At 42.1% G+C, this 24,255-nt stretch overlaps 1 protein-coding gene and 2 long non-coding RNA genes across 8 annotated transcripts in view; all 3 read left to right on the top strand.

Annotated features, from left to right (window-relative positions):
* pde4ba (phosphodiesterase 4B, cAMP-specific a) overlaps nt 1-3,883 on the top strand; it is a 199,516-nt gene extending 195,633 nt beyond the window's left edge. For all 6 annotated transcript variants that reach the window (XM_086046216.1, XM_086046215.1, XM_086046214.1 and 3 more), the window contains one exon: nt 61-3,883. In XM_086046216.1, the coding sequence (XP_085902342.1) occupies nt 61-486 (426 nt within the window). In that variant the 3' untranslated portion in view covers nt 487-3,883. The remainder of the gene's footprint in view (nt 1-60) is intronic.
* A 1,142-nt stretch (nt 3,884-5,025) lies between these two features.
* LOC147138068 (uncharacterized) lies at nt 5,026-6,178 on the top strand. The gene is made up of 3 exons (XR_015088858.1): nt 5,026-5,297; nt 5,389-5,499; nt 5,571-6,178. It is a non-coding gene; the product is annotated as an uncharacterized LOC147138068 (long non-coding RNA).
* Nucleotides 6,179-23,111: 16,933 nt separating this feature from the next.
* LOC147138067 (uncharacterized) overlaps nt 23,112-24,255 on the top strand; it is a 7,231-nt gene continuing 6,087 nt past the window's right edge. The window contains exon 1 of the long non-coding RNA XR_015088930.1: nt 23,112-23,370. This is a non-coding gene — a long non-coding RNA (uncharacterized LOC147138067). The remainder of the gene's footprint in view (nt 23,371-24,255) is intronic.

Genomic DNA, 24,255 nt, shown 5'->3' with positions numbered 1-24,255 from the left:
CAGCATAATAGTTGTATACTTAAAAAAAAAAAGGACAGGCCTAATCTTCCTTTCTTCTAGGTGGGGTTCATTGACTACATCGTCCACCCTCTGTGGGAAACTTGGGCCGATTTGGTGCACCCTGATGCGCAGGATATTCTGGACACACTGGAGGACAACAGGAACTGGTACCAGAGCATGATCCCCCAGAGCCCGTCCCCACCTTTCTACGATCAGGGTTCTCATGGACATGGGGGAGGAACTGGAGGGCAGGGAGGAGGGGACAAGTTTCAGTTTGAGCTGACCCTGGAGGAGGAGGACTTGGACGGAATAGAGAAAGATGGTGAAGAGGACGAAGATGAGGAGGCAATCGATGACGAGGAGGACAGCATGGGCGATTCTCACTCACCTCCCCTGGACTATCAGGAGCACGACGAGGGTGACATGATGGAGCCCACGTCGACGATCGAGATCGTGACGCACGAGGCGTCACCCACAGACACATAGGGCTTCCGTCAGCAGGCTCAAGTGCTGATTTGGAAGAGTTTTGGAAAAAGAGGGGAGATCCTCGAGCAGCTGTGCTTTTTAACAAGCCCGCAGAAACAAAGGCTTAGTTTTGGCCGCAACGGGGCCGTCTTGCACTTGGGTGTTTGAAGCCAGCCACGGACAGACAGTTTCGGAGAAGCGGCTTCAGAGTTCTCAGGAAATATTTACTGCAAACATTCTAGTCTTGATGGTCACACAAGAGTGAAAGTAGAAATTGAAGGATGTAAGCCAGTTTGGGAAATGCTTCTTTTTTCTGGACTGGCAGTAAATGAACATTGACACTACTGAGAGAAGTTTTGTAACTTAAGACTTTTTACAGATATGATATAGAAGTAGCATAGAATAAGATCTACTGATGGAGACCTGTTTGTATAGCAAGAGAAAGTGTTTACTTTTTCCTGTACCATTTGTCAAAGAACTTTTGTGTGCCTTTTTTACTAATGTCTTTATATCGTTTTTTTTTTTTCTTATTTATTGAACACTCTAGTACAGTATGTCTGTGAAATATTTTTTCTTAACTGAGAGAGTAAGATCATATTTGTATGTTAAAAAGAGAACAGTCTTCCATGTATTGGGCAATAGAGAAATATGTCGACAAACAACCCTTAGATGAAATTGTCTTAGTATGGAAACATGAATGCGCACATTTTGTTAGAATTATTTCTTAGTCTGAGCACAACATTGTTTAAACGCAGCTCTGTTTGTGGTTCGTGTTTTATGATGACATTGTTACAGTCACGTTGTATGGTTCAAACACATCCATGTTTTAATACATCTTCATACTTTTCAATCTTTTGTCCTAAAGTAGTAAGAGAACATTGCGGGCTTCCTAACTTTTCAGACCAAAACTGAAATTTTCATGCAAAATGCAAAGTGGGGTTATGTATTCCTGCTGGATGGAAAATTCACTTAATTAAAATTAACTTTATTTTGCCTTTTTCATTATCTTCCATATGAGCGTGACATTCAAATTCGATTATTTCAACCATAATAAACCGGTCCTGCCGCGAGATGAAGACAGAATACAAACAATAAGATCAAGTACCTCTGCTGAGGAGGTTATAATTTTACCACCATTTGTTCGACACCATGAAAGGAACCTACAGGGCCACTTTCACCTAACTTACTGGAGGGCGGATCTCATGGGTCAAGGAAGAATCTGTAGCATATTGCTGACAGACCAATTTCACATTATAAAACAATCGGCATTTGCCTTTGTGGAGGTCTGCTCTACAGAGTACACTTCTTTAATGGTCAAAGCAAAGGTGATGTCCGACAAGGACCAAATGCACATCAGCAGTGATTCTTGTAACTGGCAGCTATTCTGCAGTCTTACTAATCCTGTTAGTTGGAACTACTCCTGACCCCAGGCCCATCTGATGCAATGCCCTTCTGCCCCTATGCAATCAGGCCCTGCAGACCACATGATTTCAAGGTGCTCTTCCAGCTGCCAGTGTGAAAGGCGCTCTCAGAGCCTCATCAGTGCCACTGTTCGCATGCTTGACAAACCCTCTCGCCACCATGGACACAACCCAGAACAATCAGGCCAGCTATTTCTTTCTTGTAATGAAAATCCCTCAAGTGCTGCTTCCTCCCAATGACGTCATTTAAAGGAGAGAAGGAAAAAAAAGAAAGCTTTACCGCGTCAGGTTTCTAGGGCAGTCTGGTGATTACAAATTGACACACATACAAAATAATTGATCGATATATTCGTTGTTGAAATAAGGGAAATTAGGTACTCTACTTTGACTGGAAAACAGTCTGGAAAACATTTTTTTTCCGCTCATAGTTTTAGAGTAATGGTTTGAAAAGGGTTTCTAGACCTCACATTTGATCTTTTGGCAAAATGTGTTTGTCTCGTTAATGATGTCATTTGTATGCATATTGGTTTACTGGTAGGCTATATTAAAATGGTACTTCATCAAATTTCACTCCAGGATAGTTAACTGGCAATCATGTGTGTCTTGAATGCATTGTGCAGTATGGGAGGTTTTGTACGTACGTGTGTGTGTGTGTGCGCGTGCGTGTGGTTCAGTGTGTTTGGATGTGTTGACCTTGCCATTGGCCTTATACTTCTCCCATCACGCCTCACCTTTGTCTATAACTGTTTGTCACTAGAAGCTCAAGTTGGTCTTTTTGCTGTTTATAACAAAGTATATTTATGCGATACGTTAAGCATGTAAATAAGAAATACTGGTTGAGTGTAAAGTCGATTTTCTAATTTATATGCACTTGCATTGCCTGGAAGTGGTGGTGTCTAACGTGTAGAAGACTCTGTAGAGTTTTGTTTTGTTTTATATACTGTTATATGAAAATATTTATACACAACACCATTTAACATTGTGTATATATGTGCACATTTTTTCGAGTGCCCATCAGAGCAGGAGCTAAAAGAATGTTGTCACATGAGAACCTTGTAACTACAAAATTACCAAGTTACCAAAGTTTTACATATGTTAATAAATGAACTCATTTAAACCAAACACAAAACGTGAGGATAATATCACTGCTTTACCTACAAACTGATGTAATTTCCGACATGTAATGTACCTCTTTATTTCTTTTGAAAGAATATTTTCGTTTTTTTCTGAAGTCTGTGATCTTTGAGTTGCTTGCTAATTTTATTTTCACTGATTTTCCTTTAATTAAACCAGGACCATAATTTTTAAAGGTACAAGGTTGTCATCTGACAGCAGTTTGGTGACCCAGATGAGACATAGAGGACATGTTAATTGCGTATGATTGGAAATAGGACACATGCATAGCTCAGCAGAACAGACACTTGATCATTGTTTCATATGAAAATATACAAATTGCTTATTTTATCTCAGCAGCTTGTTCAAACTGAAGCTTGTAATTCACCTTTTTAAATGGCAACAACTAATTTATAAGATACAGGTTTGAGAAACAAAACCACAAATGATCTCTTGTTACACTTATTGCACACCATGTAAAAGTAGATGTCACTGCAACAGTATTGGTGGCATGCTACAATACGCACGGCACTCAGTTGATCTGCGTTAGCAGCAAAATGGTCTTACAGTATGTAACTGTGCTACTGTGTAAACTGTTCCTGACCAAACTTGTTAGCAGTTTTGAAAAACAATTTTGTTCAGTATTAACATTGTTTATCTATGTTCATGCTTTTTGGTCCTAGTTGTCCAAAGGGTTAGCCTGATTTAGCACTATCTGCATGAGAGGTGATTTTTGTTATTGTCAATAATACATTTAGGTCCACTGGTTGTTGCAGGCGGGTTAATAAATGTTTCACACAATGTATGGAATTATATTGTATATTGTGTTAAAAAAATTAGAAATACTTTTTCTAAGAAGCAATTAAAAGTAAAGCATGACTATATTTCATCTGCTTCTTGTTTTTTCCTCCTCATCATCCCGATTTTGGTGGATTCATACATCCACCTTATACAGTATTACACCACATTAAAGAGCAGCTATAGAGCACTCTTCTAAGAACACTTTCTACAAGATGTTTAAATGTTTGTCCAGTCATCTTATGGAATATTTGTGAGGTCATAGGTCGCCATAGTTAAGAGGGTAGTATTGGGTCTCATGTGTAGGTAGGAACCTTTAACGTTTGTACCTGTTGTACATGGGGCAAATAAACAGGTGCGCAATAATACTCCTGCGTGTGTGTCGTTCCTCCTGACGCCTTCTGCAAACATAGTTCGGCCCGATTCCTGAACTAACAAGACATGGTGTCAGGAGAAGGTTTTTTCTTTTGACGGCTGACATTAACCGGAGGTGTGTCCGGGGAGTGCAAGACAGTTCAGGCTGCGGAGTGGGCGCAGGTCTCAATTTCAAGTCTCTACACCTGAAAGATTATACGTTCAGGGCAGAAGACTGTACGAGATGGATAAAGCGTTTTGAGAGGTTCTTTTCTTCAGAGGTCTTCAAATGAGACTGATGAGGTTTTCCTATACTATCTCTCATGTGGCTGGCAAGAACATTGCAACCGCAGATGTGCTGTCCCGAACCCCTGTCAGCACCATATCAAACGGGTTGCAAGAGGAGGAGGTCAACTTGTATGTTGCTTCTGTCATTGCGAGCCTTCCTGCTACGGAGACTCGGCTAATGGAGATACAAGAACATCAAGACAATGATGCCATTCTTCTACAGCTGAAAAAGTTCTACCTGGAGGGATGGCCTGACAGGTTTTCTATTGACAGAATCTTCCAGCCCTATCTGCCGTTTTCCGGTGAGCTCACGGTTCAGAATGGACTGCTGCTGTATGGTTGCAGGATTGTGATTCCAGCGTCACTTAGAGCAGACATGCTGTCCAAGCTTCACGAGGGCCACCTGGGAATTACGAAATGCAGGGAAAGGGCAAAACAATCTGTGTGGTGTTGCCGGGTCTCAGCAAAGATCTAACTAGGACAGTCGGGGACTGTGACGTGTGTGTCAGGGAGAGAACGACTCTCAGGGAAACAATGATGTCTACTGAGTTCCCATTGAGACCCTGGGCTATGGTTGTGGCTGATCTATTCCAGAAAAATAACAAATACTATCTGTTCATTGTGGACTATTTCTCGAGGTTCTTCGAAGTGGCCAGGCTGACGTCTACTACATCGGAGGCTGTGATTGAGCACTCCAAGTCTATCTTTGCTCGTCATGGAATTCCTGAAGAAGTGCGCTCCGACACCGGGCCACAGTTTGCTTCTGTGGTCTTCGACATGTTTGCATCGAAATGGGGGTTCAAACACGTGACGTCCGGCACACATTTTCCACGGGGCAACGATGAGGCTGAGCGTGCGGTGAGGACCTTTAGGTTCTTCTAAAAAAATCTGACGACCCGTACCTTGCGCTCATGGCCTACCATGCTGCTCCTCTGGCAAATGGCTACAGTCCCACAGAACTCCTCATGGGGAGGAGAATAAGAACAACTGTTCCTGTGATTTCATCTCAGCTCAGTCCCAGATCTGCTGACATGGAACGGTTGAAGACTATGGAAAAGAGGTACAGACAGATGCAGCGTAAAAATTATGATTGCAGACACCGAGCACATGACATGCCGCATCTCCGTCCAGGAGATCAGGTGTGGGTCAGAGACACGCATGAACGTGGAACTACGTTGTTGAGACGCCCCGGGGTATGCTGCAACGGAACCGATACCATCTCTCGCAGACCACCGGGGGAGCCGAGACATCGAAGGACTTGGCGGAGGCCCAGGTAAACGTTGATCCTCAGGGGGTGAGTACACCTGCAACGCCTGACGCTCTTTGTGCAAGCAGTCAACAGAATCCAGTATTTGAGAAGCGTTATCCCACATGAGTGAGGACGGCTCCTGCATACTTGAAAGACTTTGTTTGCTCATAGTTATAGGAGCTCAGTGAGCATAGGGCAGAATAATCCTCACATACATGGTTTGGGCAGTCTACCCCATCCCTCATAGAAGATATAGTTATGAGTAATTGACTCTTTTTGTTGTGTTATGATATAAACGCTGAAAGGTGTTCCTCAGCTATCCATCCATCCATTATCTGTACCGCTTCTCCTCACAAGGGTCGCGGGGCGTGCTGGAGCCTATCCCAGCTGTCTTTGGGCAGTAGGCGGGGGACACCCTGAACTGGTTGCCAGCCAATCGCAGGGCACACAGAGACAAACAACCGCACTCACAATCACACCTAGGGGCAATTTAGAGTATCCAATCAACTTACCATGCATGTTTTTGGAATGTGGGAGGAAACCGGAGTGCCCGGAGAAAACCCACGCAGGCACGGGGAGAACATGCAAACTCCACACAGGGAGGCCGGAGCCGGGATCGAACCCACAACCTCTGAACTGTGAGGCGGACGTGCTAACCAGTCGACCACCGTGCCGCCCCATTCCTCAGCTAATTGATAGAATACTGTTTTGAGTTTGGTTACTGGCACTGCAAGATCCCTATGCGTGTGCATGCATCATCCCGAGAAAGATTCCTTCTTCAGAAAGGGGGATGTAGTATTAGGTCATATGTGTCGGTAGGAACCTTTAATAGGGACCTGTTGTACATGGGGCAAATAAACAGATACGCAATAATTCTCCAGCGTGTGTGTCGTTCCTCCTGCAAACATAGTCAACAAATCAATCAATACTGGGCCTGCAAAAAAAATATGTTGCGAGTATTACATTGATGCAGGGGTTACTTATTGGTTTACATTGAAATGCGATAGCCACATTCATCCACTATTTGCCTATGTATCTGTCTGTCTCTAGGGATAGGTCAGCATTGCTCTGAAAGCACTGCAGGACATGGGTCCATAGGTAAAAAAAAAAAGAAACATCAAGCAATTTCCTTGTGGTCCATGTTAAGAGCTCTGATGTGGCCTGCCCTTGTGTGCACTCCAAATCATGGGAGAATTATATCATCAGGGACTATAATGTTGTGCTCCCCTCATTTTCGATCTCTATAGCTCCCACCATTGATTTTTCCATAATACAAAGATCTACTCATCTTACCGCTGACATCATTTGATGACATGACTTGCGTGCATATGACGAAAGACACAGATGAAGTTTAAAGTAAAATGAAACAAATGGGACAGGGAATCTCCCTGGGTACTCTTTAAAAAGACAGTGACGTCTGCAGGGACAGCAAGTTCAAAATTTCCCACCATTCTTTGGTGTCTGAGGTCATGGTTAACTTGGGAAATGGTGACGAAATTTGAGGACTGAAAAGTCACCACAGTAAGAAAAAAAAAGCTTATGTAATACTGTTGTGTTTAACCCTCTTTCACAATTGCACTAGAATAAGGGAACAACATGAAGACACCTCATTTCATTCACCAGTGTATTTGACATTACCAACTTTTGACCATTAGTTACTTGAGTTAAATATGAGCTCTTGGTTAAATTATGTGGACCCTGTTTTGCGTCACCTTCAGCTAGACGTTTATGATGAAATTTATTAACACTTTTTTTACAAATACTTTCTGTGTCAAGGAGCTGTCACATTGTTAAATGTGTCATTACTACATATTGTACCTTGTTTTACCGACAAATTATAAATATAATTCGAAAATTAATTATTATGTTATGTTCAAAGTAAAACTCAGTTATCCTTCCTGTATGTTTGAACAGTGGCTCTACAAAGCAAACAATAACCCAATGGCCCGCTTTGGGTCCCTTGGAGCTGCATTAACCTTGTAAGTGAAGCAAGTAAATCAGTCTTGTGATAGATGTGGCTATTTATACCATCTGAGCCAATTAGGGGAGCGATGATGAAGTGGCCGAGAATGCAGAGCAACATCATTGATGGAATGTGTAATGTACAGGACAAAAAATTATAGTCAAATCAACGCTTTGGACAGTCTTTAGTTTGAAAATAGAAACTATTATTGTGTGGTGGCTAAAAACAGACTCAATGTTGTGAAGAAGAGAGTATGGCCACTTTGCAATTATCCATGATTCCATCCATCCATTCGTTTTCTAGACCACTTGTCCGGATTGATCACAGCTGACTTTGGGCTACACTTTGGACTGGTTGCCAGAAAATGACAGCGCTTTACAATCATGCCATATCAAATTGTTCAAACAAAGTTGAAAATCTATTTGCTTTTAAAACTTTACATTGGTGTTCCGGACTGGTTTTCTGTTGCATGAAGACACTTGTGTTTATGGTATCTGTGGACCCAAACACAATCATGCAGGCGGATTCAAGCAAAAAAAAAAACCAATAAGGCTTAAAGCGGAAGTCAACCCAAACAAAAAGAATATGTTGTATGCAAGCCCACTAGTTGAAACAAGGCAGTCTGATAAATATTGCGTTTGTGGAATAAGAGTTAATCCACCTGTTTTCTCCATCTCGGGGGCAGCCATTTTGTCACTTCTGTTGACTGAAAATGACATCATGCCTGCTCAGGGCTCAGGTGACGACCAATCACGGCTGACCTGTTTTCTAAAGCTGAGGCTAAAAACGGGTGGATTTTGCTGCCTAACTCATGTTTCACAAACACAATATTAATCAGAATGCCAACTAGTGGGCCTCCTGGAACATATTTTTGAAAAAAAATGTGTTTGGGTTGATGTCTGCTTTAATTTCTTTTTAATTTAATTCAAACAAAAATTCAGGGAGGCCATGATAATAGCTAGGAAACAAAGAAATCCGCCCAAAATGTTGCAAGTTGAGGCTATTTATATGTAATGATGTTGAAAGAGAGCAGGTTACTCTGGGTGTCAAATCAGAATCCATCCGACTAACATTCTAACAACAGCATTGTTTTGATTACATTGAAAAAAATTGAAGGAAAAGTATTTCTTGGAAATCCCACATGGCAAGTAATACATGCTGCATTTGAGCAGGGCCTCTCTCACACACTGACAGGGACGACCAAGTCCTCTCCGTCTGGTTGCCATAGCAACTGTGGCAAAGTTGAATACCGAGACACATTCTCCAGACATTTCCCTGTAGGATAACATCACCGTCCTCATTTGCAAGCAACATTTCTACAGCATGGAGGCATTTTTGCTCCCTTTAACACATCAACGGGTAGAAAACATTTCCACCAGTAAGAGCACATACGAGTTGAAAATATAAAAAGACCTCAAGCAAATCCCTTTTTACATAGACTTCTAGTCATATACAGAATTTACAGAAGTAAGATTTCACACGTTTTCATGAACAGAATGATACAAGATTTGAACTACTAGTATACAGTACCAAGTGTGCAATACATGACTGGGTCAGAATGTACAGTATTCACTTGACAGAATCTGCAACTGGTAATGGACACTCAAGGTGATGAAAGCGGTTCAAGGCAGAGTCTGGAAGCTACAGTCATTACCATCAGTTATTTTCTGGCACTGCTACACTATTCTAAAGACCTTTCCTTGCTTGGTTTGCTTATCATCGCTAGACTTTCGCTGTGGTATAACCTTGATGTGACTATTCAGACAAATACATCATCCATTTTCCATTCCATTAATCCTGTGAATGGTCCTGGTAAGGCGGTCGTTTTTCCCAGCTGGCAGGGTGAAAGGTGGGGTACAAAAGAAGATCCATCCATCCATCCATCCATTACCCAAACCGCTTATCCTCACGAGGGTCACGGGCATGCTGGAGCCTATCCCAGCTGTCTATGGGCAGTAGACGGGGGACACCCTGAACTGGTTGCTAGCCACCTCCGCACAGAGACAAACAACCATTCACACTCACAATCATACCTAGGGGCAATTTAGAGTGTCCGATTAACCTACCACACATATTTTTGGAATTTGGGAGGAAACCGGAGCACCCGGAGAAAACCCACGCAGGCACAGGGAGAACATGCAAACTCCACACAGGAAGGCCAGGGCCGAATTCAAACCCACGACTACTGCACTGCGAGGCGGATGTTCTAACCAGTCGACCACCGTGCCGCCCACACCTCAACTCACTATACCGAATATGAAAATCACCAGAGCTGGGCAGTCCGTCCTGGGGGAGGAACGGTCCGTCCTTCCCTGGACGGACGCCCAATTTTGGGTCGGAGGACGGGAGGTGGCACGTTTAAAAAAAGGGGCGGACTAAGCAAGGGCGGAGGTGGATTTTAGTCCGGCCCACTATCGGCCCTCATGCAAGTAATGTGGTCCCGAGGCGGCCAACGTTCATATCAACCCCATTTAATATTCATTAGTTGGGAACAGACGTAAGGACGGAACCGCTTTAAAAGGACGGGGTGGGTGGCCGGTAATTTTTATGAATAAGGACGGATGGACGAGGCCTCAAGGGTACCCAGGTCGCAGACGCAGGACGGACCGGCAAAAAAGGGTCAAGTGCCCAGCTCTGAAAATTACTACATTCTATATAGAAGACTCATGTTGGAAAATATAAAGCCCCATCAAACGATGAATGAATATTATTTTCAAATACTGCATGCATTGGATTAATTTTAAATTCAAGTTGGCGGCTAACCAATTTGTTGTCAACAACGCCCAACCTCCCTGACGTGCTGATCTAACCATTAAGCTGATTGCTAACCCTTAGGTGTGTCATATTGCTTGAATTGATTTCTGATAATCAATACATCTCAATACATTTGCCACCACATATTTGTCAGCATTGCAAAAAGTCGGTGCAAGACAATAATATGCCCCCATAGCACGAGTAGCCTCTGTGTAGTATTGTAAATGAACAGGTCATGTGTACATACTGAAACAAAGAAGAACACAACCGGAACATCATTTGAGGAGGAAGATCTGAGTGATAAGAATTTCTCCTAAAACAACTAAGTATTAATATTGTGGCGTAGTGTAGACTGTGAATTGATTCAAGTTGATTAGTGAAGATGATTAAATAATTACCATGCGCTTGGGAAATTATTCATCTGTTTGATAAATTATGCTGATTGTGTTTCATAACAGTATGCCGGGGCATGGTTAAAAAAGACTATCAGGTGGCAGACGGTACACCCAACCAATGCTTTTTGTCTTGCATTGTTTTGCAATAGTTGCAAACCCTTGTAATTGAAATGGAATAGGTGTCATTCCATGTGATGACTCACCTGCACCAGCACCATCACTTAGCACCAGCAGCGCTGATTAAGAGTGGTCTGATGACTGAATGCTCAGTCGGGGCTTGCTCCAGGGCCTTTTCTGCTGTCCTAAACATCATCAAAAATGCTGACCTTGATTAATAACTTAGAGGAACTTGTTTTAGTTTATTTCAAACAGCCTATCATGTTTTTGGGGGCGAGTAACAAACATGCCCATATGACATTTATTTTATATTATTTTTTATCATTGTTACAAATTGAAATGAACAGCTTTGCTTTCCCCATCGTTCCTTTCATCTGTTTCTTGACCTACTGCATGTATGCAGCCACACTGTAACGCACTAGGAAGTGTCGTCAGACAGCCTACTGCAGATCCTAAAAATCCACACACCTATTTTAAGATGCTTCATGAATTATAGGTACAGAATTAAATGCGTCACTGGGAGGCCCGGCCAGGCTCCTACTGGAGCGTAATAATGTGCATGTACACTCACACATAACCTATATTAGCAGCACTCGTGGGTGTTGTAGGTGGAAGGAAAGCCAGGATGACTGTTGAAGGTATAAGTTTCATGTCAAATCTTCATTTTACAATCCCTCTGAGCTCACCTGGCTTCATTCTGTCATCACAGCCATGCAGGTTATCCAAGCAGTCTTCTTGCAATGGCTTAAAAGAAGTCAACACATTTTTTTCCAGAATATGTTCTATGCAGGCCTACTAGTCTAAACACGACAGTCTGATTAATAATGTATTTGTGGAATATGAGAAATATACCCATTTTTAGCCATCTCAGGCGGCTGCCATTTTGTCACTTCTGTTGACTGAAGATGCCATCAAAGTTGTTCAGGGCCCAGATAACGACCAATCATGGCTCAGCTTCCGAAAACAGGTAAACCGTGATTGGTCGTTACCTGAGCCTTGAGTAACTTCGATGTCACCTTCCGTAGACAGAAGAGACAAAATGGCCGCCTCCTGAGAGGGCATAAAGTGGGTTCATTTTGCTGCTTAACTTATATTCCACAAACACAATATTAATCAAAATGCTGTATTTTAACTAGTTGGCCTTCAGAGCTTTTTGTAATGTAAGATGAACAATTTCTTAACATAGCTTGATAGTAAGCTATAACTTTCTTTAAAATGCAGAGTATTTTTTAGTAATCTAGACAAACCCTCTGGGAAGACAAAATGGCATGTTGGACATCTATTTGACATCTATTGTGGAAACCAAAGGCCAAGATTGGGAAAATCAATAACCAATAAACTGTTACTTACAGTGGAAGTCAAGTCCAAAATGTTCTTTACAAGAAAATGTGCTATGCGTCCCCACTAGTCTAAAGACAGAATTGTGATTAATATTGTGGTTGCAGAATATGAATTAAGCAACAAAATCCGCCCGTTTTTATCCATCTCAGGGGCGGCTAATTTGCCACTTGCTGTCGACTGAAAATGACATCACAGTTGCTCAGGACTCAGGTAATGACCAATCATGGCTCAGCTTGCGATCATCACATGACCAAAGTCAGAAAAAAGGTGAGCTGTGATTCGTCGCTACCTGAGTCCTGAGCAACTGGTATGTATGCTCGCTTCCAATAACGCGTTGGCTCTCTGTGTTCCTGGCTCCCATCACCTGAGCACACATGCACCATTTATTTAGTTTTCTTTGTGAGTGCACCCTTGCAACACTTGCACCACACCATTTTCACACACCCACAGAGCATCTGTTTTCTGAAGCTGAGCAATGATTAGTTGTTACCTGAGCAACTGTGATGTCATTTTCAGTCGACAGCAAGTGGCAAAATAGAGATGGCTAAAAATGGGTGGATTTGTCAACCCAAACACATTTTTTTCAAGAATATGTTCCCAGCAGGCCCAGTGGTTGAAACACGGCATTCTGATTAATTTTGTGTTTGTGGGATATAAGTTAAGCAGCAAAATCCGGAGATGGCTAAAAACTAGTGGATTAACACTTATTCCACAAACACAATATTATTCAGAATGCCATGTTTCAACCAGTGAGCCTGCATAGAACATATTCTTATAATGACATTTTTGTGTTGACTTCCAATTTAAGTAGATTAAACTAAACCAAAATATACACATAAACAGCCTGCTTATTCAGAAAATAACAGTAATTTGGGTTCTGTACGTGATGCTACTCAGTTGTGTAATATACTGTGTCCAGTGTTGTGCCTGAATGAGTTTATTGAACTCATTCATATTTTGAGTGAACATGAACTGAACGTACTGTATTTTTGCTTTGTGAGTGTTTCTGTGAACGACCTCATTCCGGGGCCAATGAACGGATTTTGAATGGCAGTTCATTTTTTTTTTTTTCAATAGTGCCAGGTTTTCTCTTAAAAGTGCCGTGGCGCTGTGGGGATGAATGAGAAGGAAGTCGGATCAGTTACCTGGGATAAGTAGCTGATGCTGAACAAAAGATGAATTTATTCTAGCACATATTTAGTCAATGAAATGTACACGCAGCATCAGTACACATTCCACCATTTGGTGTGAGTTGTGAGTTGTGAGTTGTGAGTTGTGAGTTGTGTGTGGGGGTGGGGGTGGGGGTGGGGGGTCATTTGGGCAAGCTCAGCTCCCCTTGCAGTCTACAGCAGGGGTCTCCAAGTCCCAAGCCCCTATCCAGCCTGTTTTATATGTAACCCTGTTCCAACACACCTGATTCAAATGATCAGGATTGTTATCAGGCTTGTGCAAAGAATGCTGATCATTTGAATCAGGTGTGTTGGAATGGAATGTGGTTCATTTTAAAATTTGTAAGATGAACTATCAAGTAGTTTGCGTAGAAAATGAATTAGACCCATCCCAACACTGACAGTATCATGCTCCATTTCTTCAAGACATAGAGAAATCTCCTTGATATTAATAATCATTTGTCAAAAGATGGTGTGGTGGTGTGTTTGAGAAAGTATGTTATATATCAAAGATTATTTGACTACAGGGCCTACATGGTCTGTAGTATTTGTATGCTCCTCCTCCAAGTCCCTTGTCTCCTTGAAAAAATAAATCTACACTTCAACTTCAATCTACGTACATATTATTTGTTTAATTTGAAATTCATGGTTGTGGTGTGTAGAGTCACAATGATTTAAAAATAATGATAAAACTTAAAAAAAAAAAAAAAAAAAGAGTTACAGTCTAAATACTTCTGGCACTGAGTGTGTCATAAAAATAGCCTCAGTGGCATTAGGCTATCCAGACCAATTCTTTCTGACAAGCATCAGCCTCCTCAGCATCATCAAATAATTAGTTAGTGGGTGTTGTTTGTTGTGGTGTGTATGCATGTTTTTGTCCCTCTGGGGAGGGAAATAAGTGGGGTAATGACAGAACAGTGGGACTGGCTGCCAGCACCAACAGACAGTGCATCGAGAGTGGCTGCTTGGCACGTAGGCACTAGAAATGGCATCCTGCCATCCTCTTATCACCCAACATGTCTTTCCCTGCCGTTGAGTGGAATTTTGTTTTGGTTTGACTGGACTCACTGCAGCCTAATAGGTGGGTGGGTGCTGCCTAATCAACACCCCTTATCAGTGCATGTAGTGTAAGGGGCGGTGGGCGTAGTGGAGCAGGTTAGAGGTTTGCAAGGAAACGGCACAAGTCCTTGAGAAAGGAGACGTGACAGATGAAACATAAGTCGAGGGAAGACCATAGATGTAGAGACAAAATAAAAAGTGTGTTTACATACTTAAAGGGGAGGTCAACGCAAACATTTTTTTCAAGAATATGTTCTATGCAAGCCCACTAGTTGAAACGGGGCATTCTGATAAATATTGCGTTTGTGGAATAAGTGTTAATCCACTCGTTTTTAGCCATCTCCGGGGCGGCCATTTTGTCTTCTATCGACTGAAAATGACATCACAACTGCTCACAACGACCAATCACGGCTCAGATTCAGAAAACAGGTCAGCCGTGATTGGTCGTTGTGAGCAGTTGTGATGTCATTATCAGTCGACAGAATACATACCTCAGAGATGGCTAAAAACGAGAGCACTTTGCTGCTTAATTTATATTCCACAAAAGCAAAATTAATCAGAATGCCGTGTTTCAACTAGTGGGCGTGTTGGGAACACATTCTTGACAAAAATATGTTTGGGTTGACTTCCGCTTTAAGCTTAAAGCTCAAGTGTGAAGTAATTTCAGAAAATGCCAAATTATGTATAAGTAATTAAATATCAATCAAAATATAAAACATGAAAAAAATCATTTCTGGGTCACTGATAGTGTAGTGGTACACACGCCTGAGTTGTGTGCGGGCAGCGTGGGATCGGTTCCCGCTCAGTGACGGGGTCTGTGTGTGTGCCCCGTGACTGGCTGGCGACCGGTTCGGGGTGTAGTTTGCCTTTTGCCCATTGTCAGATGGGATAGGCTCCAGCACCTCCCCGCGACACTTTACAGGATAAGCGGTTTGGAAGATGACACACGACACAAAAATCATTTCTATTTGATATATTTGACAAAGTAATAGTTTTTCCGAAGTGAGATCCTGGCAAGCGACAACCCGGAAGTGAAACGACACGTCGTGTCAAGAAGACGACGGCAGTGCGCAGCATGGTAAGTGTACAAGCCAGTCAGAAATCAACTCGGAGAGCAACATTTTAAACTTATCTGAGGCGATACAGGTTTTTGATGAGTTGGAGGAGGAAGAGGTTGTTGGCATGATGTATGTTGGACCATAAATGTACAAGCCAGATGCTCAGGATGAGGAAAGTGTTGTGCCCGACCGACTGGACATGGAGTGGAGACGAGACTCAGATTGGAAGAATGGTAAGATATATAGGCTACGGTCATTAGCCTAGCGTTATTGTTTGAAATTCGATGCTGTGCTGTAAATTACACACGATGAGATAACTTACTTGGTCCATTTATTCTGCTTGCACTAAGAGCACACGTCATAGTGGGTTGGTGTCCCACATGGTCAAATCAGCTTTATTTCTTAACACATTGTGATAGTGCAAGTAGGCACAACTAAGGTATATTTAATAAATCATAAAATGCAATCTACTAGATTGGCAGTTTTCCAAGAGGACGTGGCATATTCATTCATCAACAGTGATGCCAGCTCATGGCGTAGTGGGCTTGAGTGTTCACTCCGATTGTGCTGCTGCATTTTCAACCTTTGCGCCACTGGTTCAAATAACGCTCTCGACCTTTATATTTTTATTTTTTTCTTTCTTACAGCCAATCGGAAGTTGTAAACGAGACGTTTTGTTTCAAGTGATTATTGCAGAATTGAACAGGTATGCAATTGAACAGTTTTGATGTTGCTTGTGACGAATCTGCAGACAGGAAAAACAAAATTACTGGACTGGCATTGCTCGAATGGCCCCAGCTGGAATCGATTCTTATCTTTTAGCTGCTCTTATCTCCCTTATCTCGAAGGGAGAGCCCTTCGAGACAAGGGAGAAGCTCGGGAGGGGCTTAGAGTCGAGCCGCTGCTCCTCTGCAATAAGAGAAGCCAGATGAGGTGGCTCAGGATGCCTCCCTGGTGAGGTGGAGCTGGACAAAGAGGCTCGGGCAAACTTTTTGACTTGCGGGCCACATTGGGATTTAAAATTTGACAGAGGGGCCGGACCAGGAATATTTGCATTGAAAACGTTGGGAAGCACAGGCAAATAAACGAACAAGGTGATTGACTACCAGTGTGCATCCAGGGCTGCGCCTTTCAAACGTGCAAAAGAGCTCTCACGCAGGAAGTACGTTGGTGTCAATGACAATGCAAGATGCGGCTTACACACCTGTTACACACCTCATACAAGCCCTCTCCTCTCCTTCAGCGACTCCATGCTCAAAAGCGTCTCAATTATCTCAAAACTTTCTGTACTTTATTTCTGTTATTTTTGGTAATAAATGTTCATACCTTTATCAATAACATCTCCCCAAAATTTCAATTCAACGATTATTTGTCACTATATAAAATGTGAGCGCCCGCACGAACTGCATTGACTCCAATACAAATGCGCCGCCAGAAACGCATCCTCCGTGTTTTGCGAATGATGCGTTTGGAGCGAAGCACCGAAAATCCGTCCCTTCGCCTCATTCATCGCGCATTAATCAAGTCAACTTTTCTTGCCACTCCGCCTCGCGGCAGCCAATCAGCGTCGGGCATACTGCGTCACACACAGCCAAATGACGTCCTTTTTCACTTGGCGGCTTTTTTTTTTTTTTTACAGTTCTTGAACTTTACCAAGACAGCAATATTGTTAGCATTAGCATAGTGTGTCGACCATTTGATTATGATGTTGAAAAATGCTGTCGTATTCGTAGCATAAGACGTGTCGCTTGAATCCTTGCGCCCAATACTACAACAGTAATATGGAATGGTAATTTAAGTTTCTATCATGTTGAATGATCCAACCGCACAACAAGTTCTAGGCAGGATTCTCTGCGAGCTTTATGATAGTCACAGGCAAAAGCAATACAATACAGTGGGTTGTTTTCACCGACTAAGGCACGTTGCATCGTGGGTATTACCAGAAATGCCCGGATATTCAGAATTGTCCATATGACCTTTGCATTTGGCGCAAAGTGGGATGTGTGACGCCAACATCCGGAGCTTGTTCGTGTTTTGTAGATTTTTGTACTCTATTTATTACTTTTCAAACACTATTTTGATCTGAGCAAGTAATTGCATTACAATGTGCTCATTTAGTTAAGTGTAGTTGTTTGTTATATCAGTGCAATACTATGTTGCATTTATAGAAGTGATTCAAAGGTGCACTTTTGGACTATATAGAAATTATTGTGTGTGAGCCTTTTGATTTGTTGGCTATTCTATTTTTTATTTGTTACGGTAGACCACAATATTCTTTTGACTCGCTTGCAACACCAAGCGGGCATTAGTGGATGCGCTCTAGAGTGGTTTAGATCCTATCTAGCTGGCAGGACATTTTCTGTTAGCCTAGGTTCCTCTGAGTCCCGCTCTGCCCCTCTATCGTATGGTGTTCCACAGGGTTCTATTTTGGGGCCATTGCTGTTCTCATTGTATTTGCTACACAGTATTTCCTTCCACTGTTACGCGGACGACTGTCAAATCTATATCCCGCTAAGCAAAAAAAGAGGGTTTCTCCTTAAGACCACTTTTGTCCTGCCTAGAGGACATCAAAGACTGGATGTCACTACATTTCCTAAATTTCAACGAAAAGAAAACAGAAGTTATGGTATTCGGTCCCAGTGGCTCGTCTCTATCCCACTCTGTTGACCTGGGGCCCCTGGCTTCATATCTAAAGCCAATAGTCTTAAACCTGGGTTTCAAAATGGACAGTGATCTTAAATTGGACCAGCAATTCAGCAATTGATTCAAAAATCAGCGCTGTTGTAAAGTCGAGCTTCTTTCACCTTAGACAGCTGGCTAAGGTAAAGCCCCTCCTTTCCCATCAGCACCTAAAAACCGTCATCCATGCCTTTGTTACATCTCGGCTACATTACCGCAATGCACTTTATTTTGGAGTCGGCCAGGCCTCCCTCAAACGTCTCCAGTTGGTCCAAAATGCTGCTGCCCGCCTACTAACTGGAGCTCGGAAGATCGAGCACATAACACCAATTCTGGCTTCCCTTCACTGGCTTCCAGTGCATTTCAGGGTCCAATTTAAGATTCTCCTATTTGTCTTTAAATCATTAAATGGCCTCGCCCCGGCGTACCTCTCCAAGCTCCTCCACTCCTACACACCTTCCCGCAAGCCTCAGGTCTGCGAACCAGGCACTGCTCGAGGTGCCGAGGACCAAGCGGAGACTCAGAGGGGAATCGAGCCTTTTCTGTTGCTGGTCCTTCCCTCTGGAATGACCTCCCATTGGTTGTTAGGCAAGCCGTTTGCCTCCACTTTTAAAACCCAGTTGAAGACACATTTCTTTTCTCTGTCTTTTGATCAGCTCTTTTCCGGTGTCAATTGTATATAGTGTTTTATGTCAATTTATTGGCTTTGTTTATTTATATTTTTATTTATATTTTACATATTATTTATATCCATCCACCCATCCATTATCTGTACCGCTTCTCCTCACAAGGGTCGCGAGGCGTGCTGGAGCCTATCCCAGCTGTCTTCGGGCAGTAGGCGGGGGACACCCTGAATTGGTTGCCAGCCAATCGCAGGGCACACAGAGACAAACAAACATCCGCACTCACAATCACACCTAGGGACAATTTAGAGTGAGCAATTAACCTGCCATGCATGTTTTTGGAATATGGAAGGAAACCGGAGTACCCGGAGAAAACCCACGCAGGCACGGGGAGAACATGCAAACTCCACACAGGGAGGCCGGAGCCGGGATCGAACCCACGACCCCTGAACTGTGAGGCGGACGTGCTAACCAGTCGCCCACCGTGCCGCCCTATTATTTATATCTATATTTATTAATACATGTATCACAGCCTTTTATTGTTTTTGTTCTATTTATTGTATTGTTTGTAAAGTGCTTTGTTACAGCGCTAGCTGTTATGAAATGCGCTGTATAAATAAAATTGTATTGTATTGTATTGTATTGTTAAAATTGATGAAATATGCGTACTGATCTACGTGTCAATGTTGAAAAATGAGCATCTTGGTTTGGGTTGGGGAGGTGGGCCTATGTTTGATGGTATAGCACCTGGGCCCTATGAGTAGGTAAAGGTGGCCCTGGGTTTACTCACTTTTGTTGACAGCGGTTTAGACTTTAATGATTGTGTGTTAAGGAACAGTAAAATTAGACTGTTATACAAACTGTATACTGACCAGCGTGACCACCTTACTTTTTTGAGTACTCCCTCATTAAAAGATAAATGAAGTGTGGGGTGGTGAACTCATTCCTGCAAACTGTGAAATGCCACTACCACCTTGAGGCCACCTGATGACTTTGCTGATGATGAAAGTTCTTGATTACCACCCAGAGATAAAAGAGAGACTTTGCTGATGATGAAAGTTCTTGACTGCCACCCAGAGATAAAAGGCAGAAATACAAGTTAAAAATAGGTCATATGGAAACCAAACGCTGCGTTACACAGCAGATCATTAACTTTTTATTTTTATTTTTATTGAAGGGGAAATCAACCCAAACATATTTTTTCAAGAATATGTTCTATGCAGGCCCACTAGTTGTGAAACAAGGCATTCTGATTAGTATTGCTTTTGTGGAATATGAGTTAAGCAGTAAAATCCACCCCTTTTTAGCCATCTCAGGGGGTGGCCAATATGTCACTTCTGATGACTGAAAATGACATCACAACTGCTCAGAGCTCAGGTAACGACCAATCACGGCCCGACTTCAGAAAAGAGGTGAGTCGTAATTAGTTGTTACCTGAGCCCTGAGCAACTGTGATGTCGTTTATCCGACAGCAATGACAAAATGGCCGACCCTGGAGATGGCTAAAAACGTGGATTACCTTTTATTCCACAAACTATTTATCAGAATGCCTTGTTTCAACTAGTGGGCCTTCATAGAACATATTCTGGAAAAAATATGTTTGGGTTGACTTCCTTTAAATCTTTAATGACCGGACCAAGAAATTGTTATCGGAATGTTTTTTCCTTACATTTTCTGATTATTAGGGACACAAATAACAAAAAAACATGAACATTTAAAAAAAAACAACCTAAAATTGTAGTTTTTATAAATCTGTGCCAAACGGCATCACTGGCCAAACTATGACAAAATGCGTTTTGGTTACAAAATATGCCGAGCCATGTGAAATCCTGTTTTTGGATTATTTATTGGCTATATCAAAAGAAATCTTACATCAAACTTGCTCAACTGGCCACAAACAATAAATAAGCAAAGAAATTTGTCTTAAAATAGCAATGCTTTGAACACTGCTTTGGGATTCAAGCAACATCAGTTGTCCTTCTTGTGGTATGTTGCAAAGCACGGATTGCTTGCCTTGAGACAGAGGAAGTTCCTACATTAGGATGAAATCCCACTGCATTGCTAAGGAGGGTTACACACTTGTTGTCATTCTACTTGACCGTGACAAGCCCCTCTGAAGATCTGTAGTCAAATTCTCCTTTCTTGTTCAGCTCATTGCCAGCCCTTCATCAAGGGAGCTCCACCAGTGCACTTTTCACAAGCTGTGCCGATGCATTTCACACCAAAATTTGATTCCAGATCATGAACAGGCTGTAACCCGTGTGGAAGTTGTCGCAAAAGACAACAGACAGTCTTGGCTCAGGGATGGTCTTGCAGAGAGTCCGCACCACTTTGGCTCCCAGCAGAAGCTTCTTATCTTTCTCACTTAGTGTGAAATTCAAGAAGGTGGAGGCTGCTTGGTAGAGTAGCAGGTCATGGCCGATTCCAGAAGTACTGGCCTGACTGTAGATCTTGAAGCCAAAACGATGAGGCTTGTTTCGGTTGAACTGACGCAGATTTCCTGCTCTGGTGCCTTTGTAAGGAACCATGAACTCATCCACTGACTGACTGAAAGTAGATGGGATTTTGAGGCACTGCTTTCGCAAGATGTCAAACAGTGAGCGCATCTTGTGGAAATGATCGGGTCTCTCTGCAACTTGCTGGTTTTCATTGAAATGGACGAAACGACGTAGCATCTTGAAGAGGTTTTGTGACATGATTTCTGCAATCATGGGGACATGGGGGGATTCCATGGCCCAGTAGTCTTCAATGCAGGAAATTCAAATACTCCCATGAATAGTAACATAGCCAGGAAGTGTTCCATCTCTGAAATGCTTGTGTTGATTGGATCTCCCAATTGTTGAGCAGAATAGTGATTGGTGTGGTAGACAATGTGCCTGATCATCTCCTCCATGAAAATCGTTTTGAAGTAAGTGAAAGGTGTCTTCACTTCTTTAGGGAGGTCAAATATTTTTTCTGGAACCAGGAATGGCTCAATTCGATACTTGATCTACAGGCAAAAGGCGTTGTTGATATTCAACAAGGTCCATCAACTTGCCTTTGTCTACAGAAATCAGAAAAGTTCAGTGACCAATTCACGCAGGCCATTCTCTGGTTTAGACAAGACAATAAGGGCTACAAGGCTTGCATTTGAATGGTGGGACAACCATGAGTCTTTAGAGTCACTGAAACACAAGAAATGAATACTGAAGCTACTTTGTGTCTGAAATTTCACCTATTGACTGAGATAACCATGCACAGAATGTTTGCAGAGGCAGACAACGTGTATGTCCTGTTGCTACATTCTAATGCCTAATTCGTCCAGAGCATCCGTTTGGCACAGCTTGTTTTTGAAAAATTATTGCTTCCCTATTTTTTTGTTTTTTCCTTCAACAAGTGACCTGATTATGTTCAGTAGTCATTCCTAAACCACAATATGACAAAAAAAACATTCCAACCTTTGAAAAACCAACCAGAAATATGTTATAAGAGAGGGGTGGGTTGAGAAAAATTTCCATCTTGCTGGGAACCCTACTTAAAGTGCATAATGCCTTTCCCCAAAAAGTTTTAAGTGTTCTTTTTGGGCATACCACATGTATACCAAGTATAAGAAAAGGTTTAATGAGTTAAAGTTCACTTCTAAGCAAATGTCTATATTTTAAAACAATCTAAAGTTAGTGTGCCAAACGGATACAGTGGCCATTAAAGGGTTAAGAGTTTTTCTACATCAGGCTATACATTTTTTTGTTCATTTCATACTGCAGATGGAATTTCAAAGTTGTTTGAAGAGGGTTATTTTTGTATTTTGGGGTGTAACACAGTCTAGTAATGTCAACAGCCATCAGGAGATGGCGCTAAAACCATTTATCAGCTTGGCTTGCTGTTTGGATTTGGTTCTTATCCCTCTATATCTATCTATCCATCCATCCACCCATCCATTATCTATACCGCTTATCCTCACAAGGGTCGCGGGGAGTGCTGGAGCCTATCCCAGCTGTCTTCGAGCAGTAGGTGGGGGACACCCTGAATTGATTGCCAGCCAATCGCAGTTTATATCTATCCAATGACTGTATTGTTGTTTGTGTGGAAATGCACTGCATGGCCACACGTATGCAACAATAGAAAATCGCTAAATACAGACGTAATTGAAGACGTAATTTATTTAAAGGAAACCCTGGGAAAATCCCAAGGCGTCCTTTAAACAAATAAATTAATCAATTAAAGTACTTGCCTCTGTCGAGTCATAATAGTGTCCGTTAGATGGCAGTAGAGTAGATTGTGTTTAGACAAAAGTAAGAGAATAATTTATCAGCGATGCGAGGGAGACGATTTTGACGGAGATTATACAGTTCATTTGATTTTCATGCAAATGAAGTGATTATTTTGAGGCATGAACAAGAAAGGTGAAAGACTGTAATGGAGTTGAGGTCAACATGCAGAGTCTCACTCTACTTTCGGTACTTGAGAGCATGTGCACATGCACACACATTTTTGCTGGTGGGGTTGATAACAACTCATTGTCCCTATCACAACATGCGGAAACGTGTAAGTATACTTTCTAAGGCTTTAAACTGTATGTACACACGCACACACACACAAAGTATATACATTGCAAGCTGACGTTTGTTTCTTTCCCTCCACAAATGGCGCACATAACCTTAGCCCCATCCCTCCAGTGCTACATACATGGGACACATCTATCAGAACGAAAAATTGGTCATGTTTGGAGTGACACACGTTTTCGTAATAGATGGATACAGCAGTAACGTTGTTGCATACGTCACCATGCCTGTCAAAAATAATTTCACTATCGATGAAGATGTTTGTAGGTTAGTCAAGTGCCTCTCAAATTTTTTTTGACTTTTCAACTTTTACTGATTTCCAAATCCAATTACTTGCCGCAAACACTTTCAAGTACCTTTTTTTTTTTAAGTGCTCTTGGAAAGTTAGTTTTACATGTTTTTACTTTGTAATATAAATACTAACTTTTGTTAGCTCGAAAATATAATACGGATATAGCCTGAAGTGTGTCAGTTTCACTTCAAATTTGAGAACAATAAACCACATGCGTAGTCATCTGTAGGCTTCTGTTACACAAATTAATTTAAGTACGCCATCTCAATGACTTTGAATTATACTAATTAATCGAGTTTCACTTTTAACTACACACAAAATGCACTCCAAAATTGTCCTTCACTTTTAAGTTCATGTTGTGGTGTGACGAGTTTTAATGCCGACATTTGCTGTGAAGTCATAACCGCAGGCTCTGGGCACAAGGTGGCATTGGGCAGGGTTGGCAGCCAGACTGATCAGGACCCCAAAGGAAAGCAGCACCCATTGAGTGGGGGAAGGTGGCATTCAAGAAGCCGGGCAAGGGACTCCCACGGCATGCAACAGTGCCCTCTTTCCAAAAGACTGGTTTTACTAAAC

The sequence above is a fragment of the Filicampus tigris genome, chromosome 12 (assembly GCF_054856515.1).
Source record: "Filicampus tigris isolate MCC_2025a chromosome 12, RoL_Ftig_1.0, whole genome shotgun sequence".
NCBI lineage: Eukaryota > Metazoa > Chordata > Actinopteri > Syngnathiformes > Syngnathidae > Filicampus > Filicampus tigris.
This window is presented reverse-complemented; position numbering and strand designations above follow the sequence as displayed.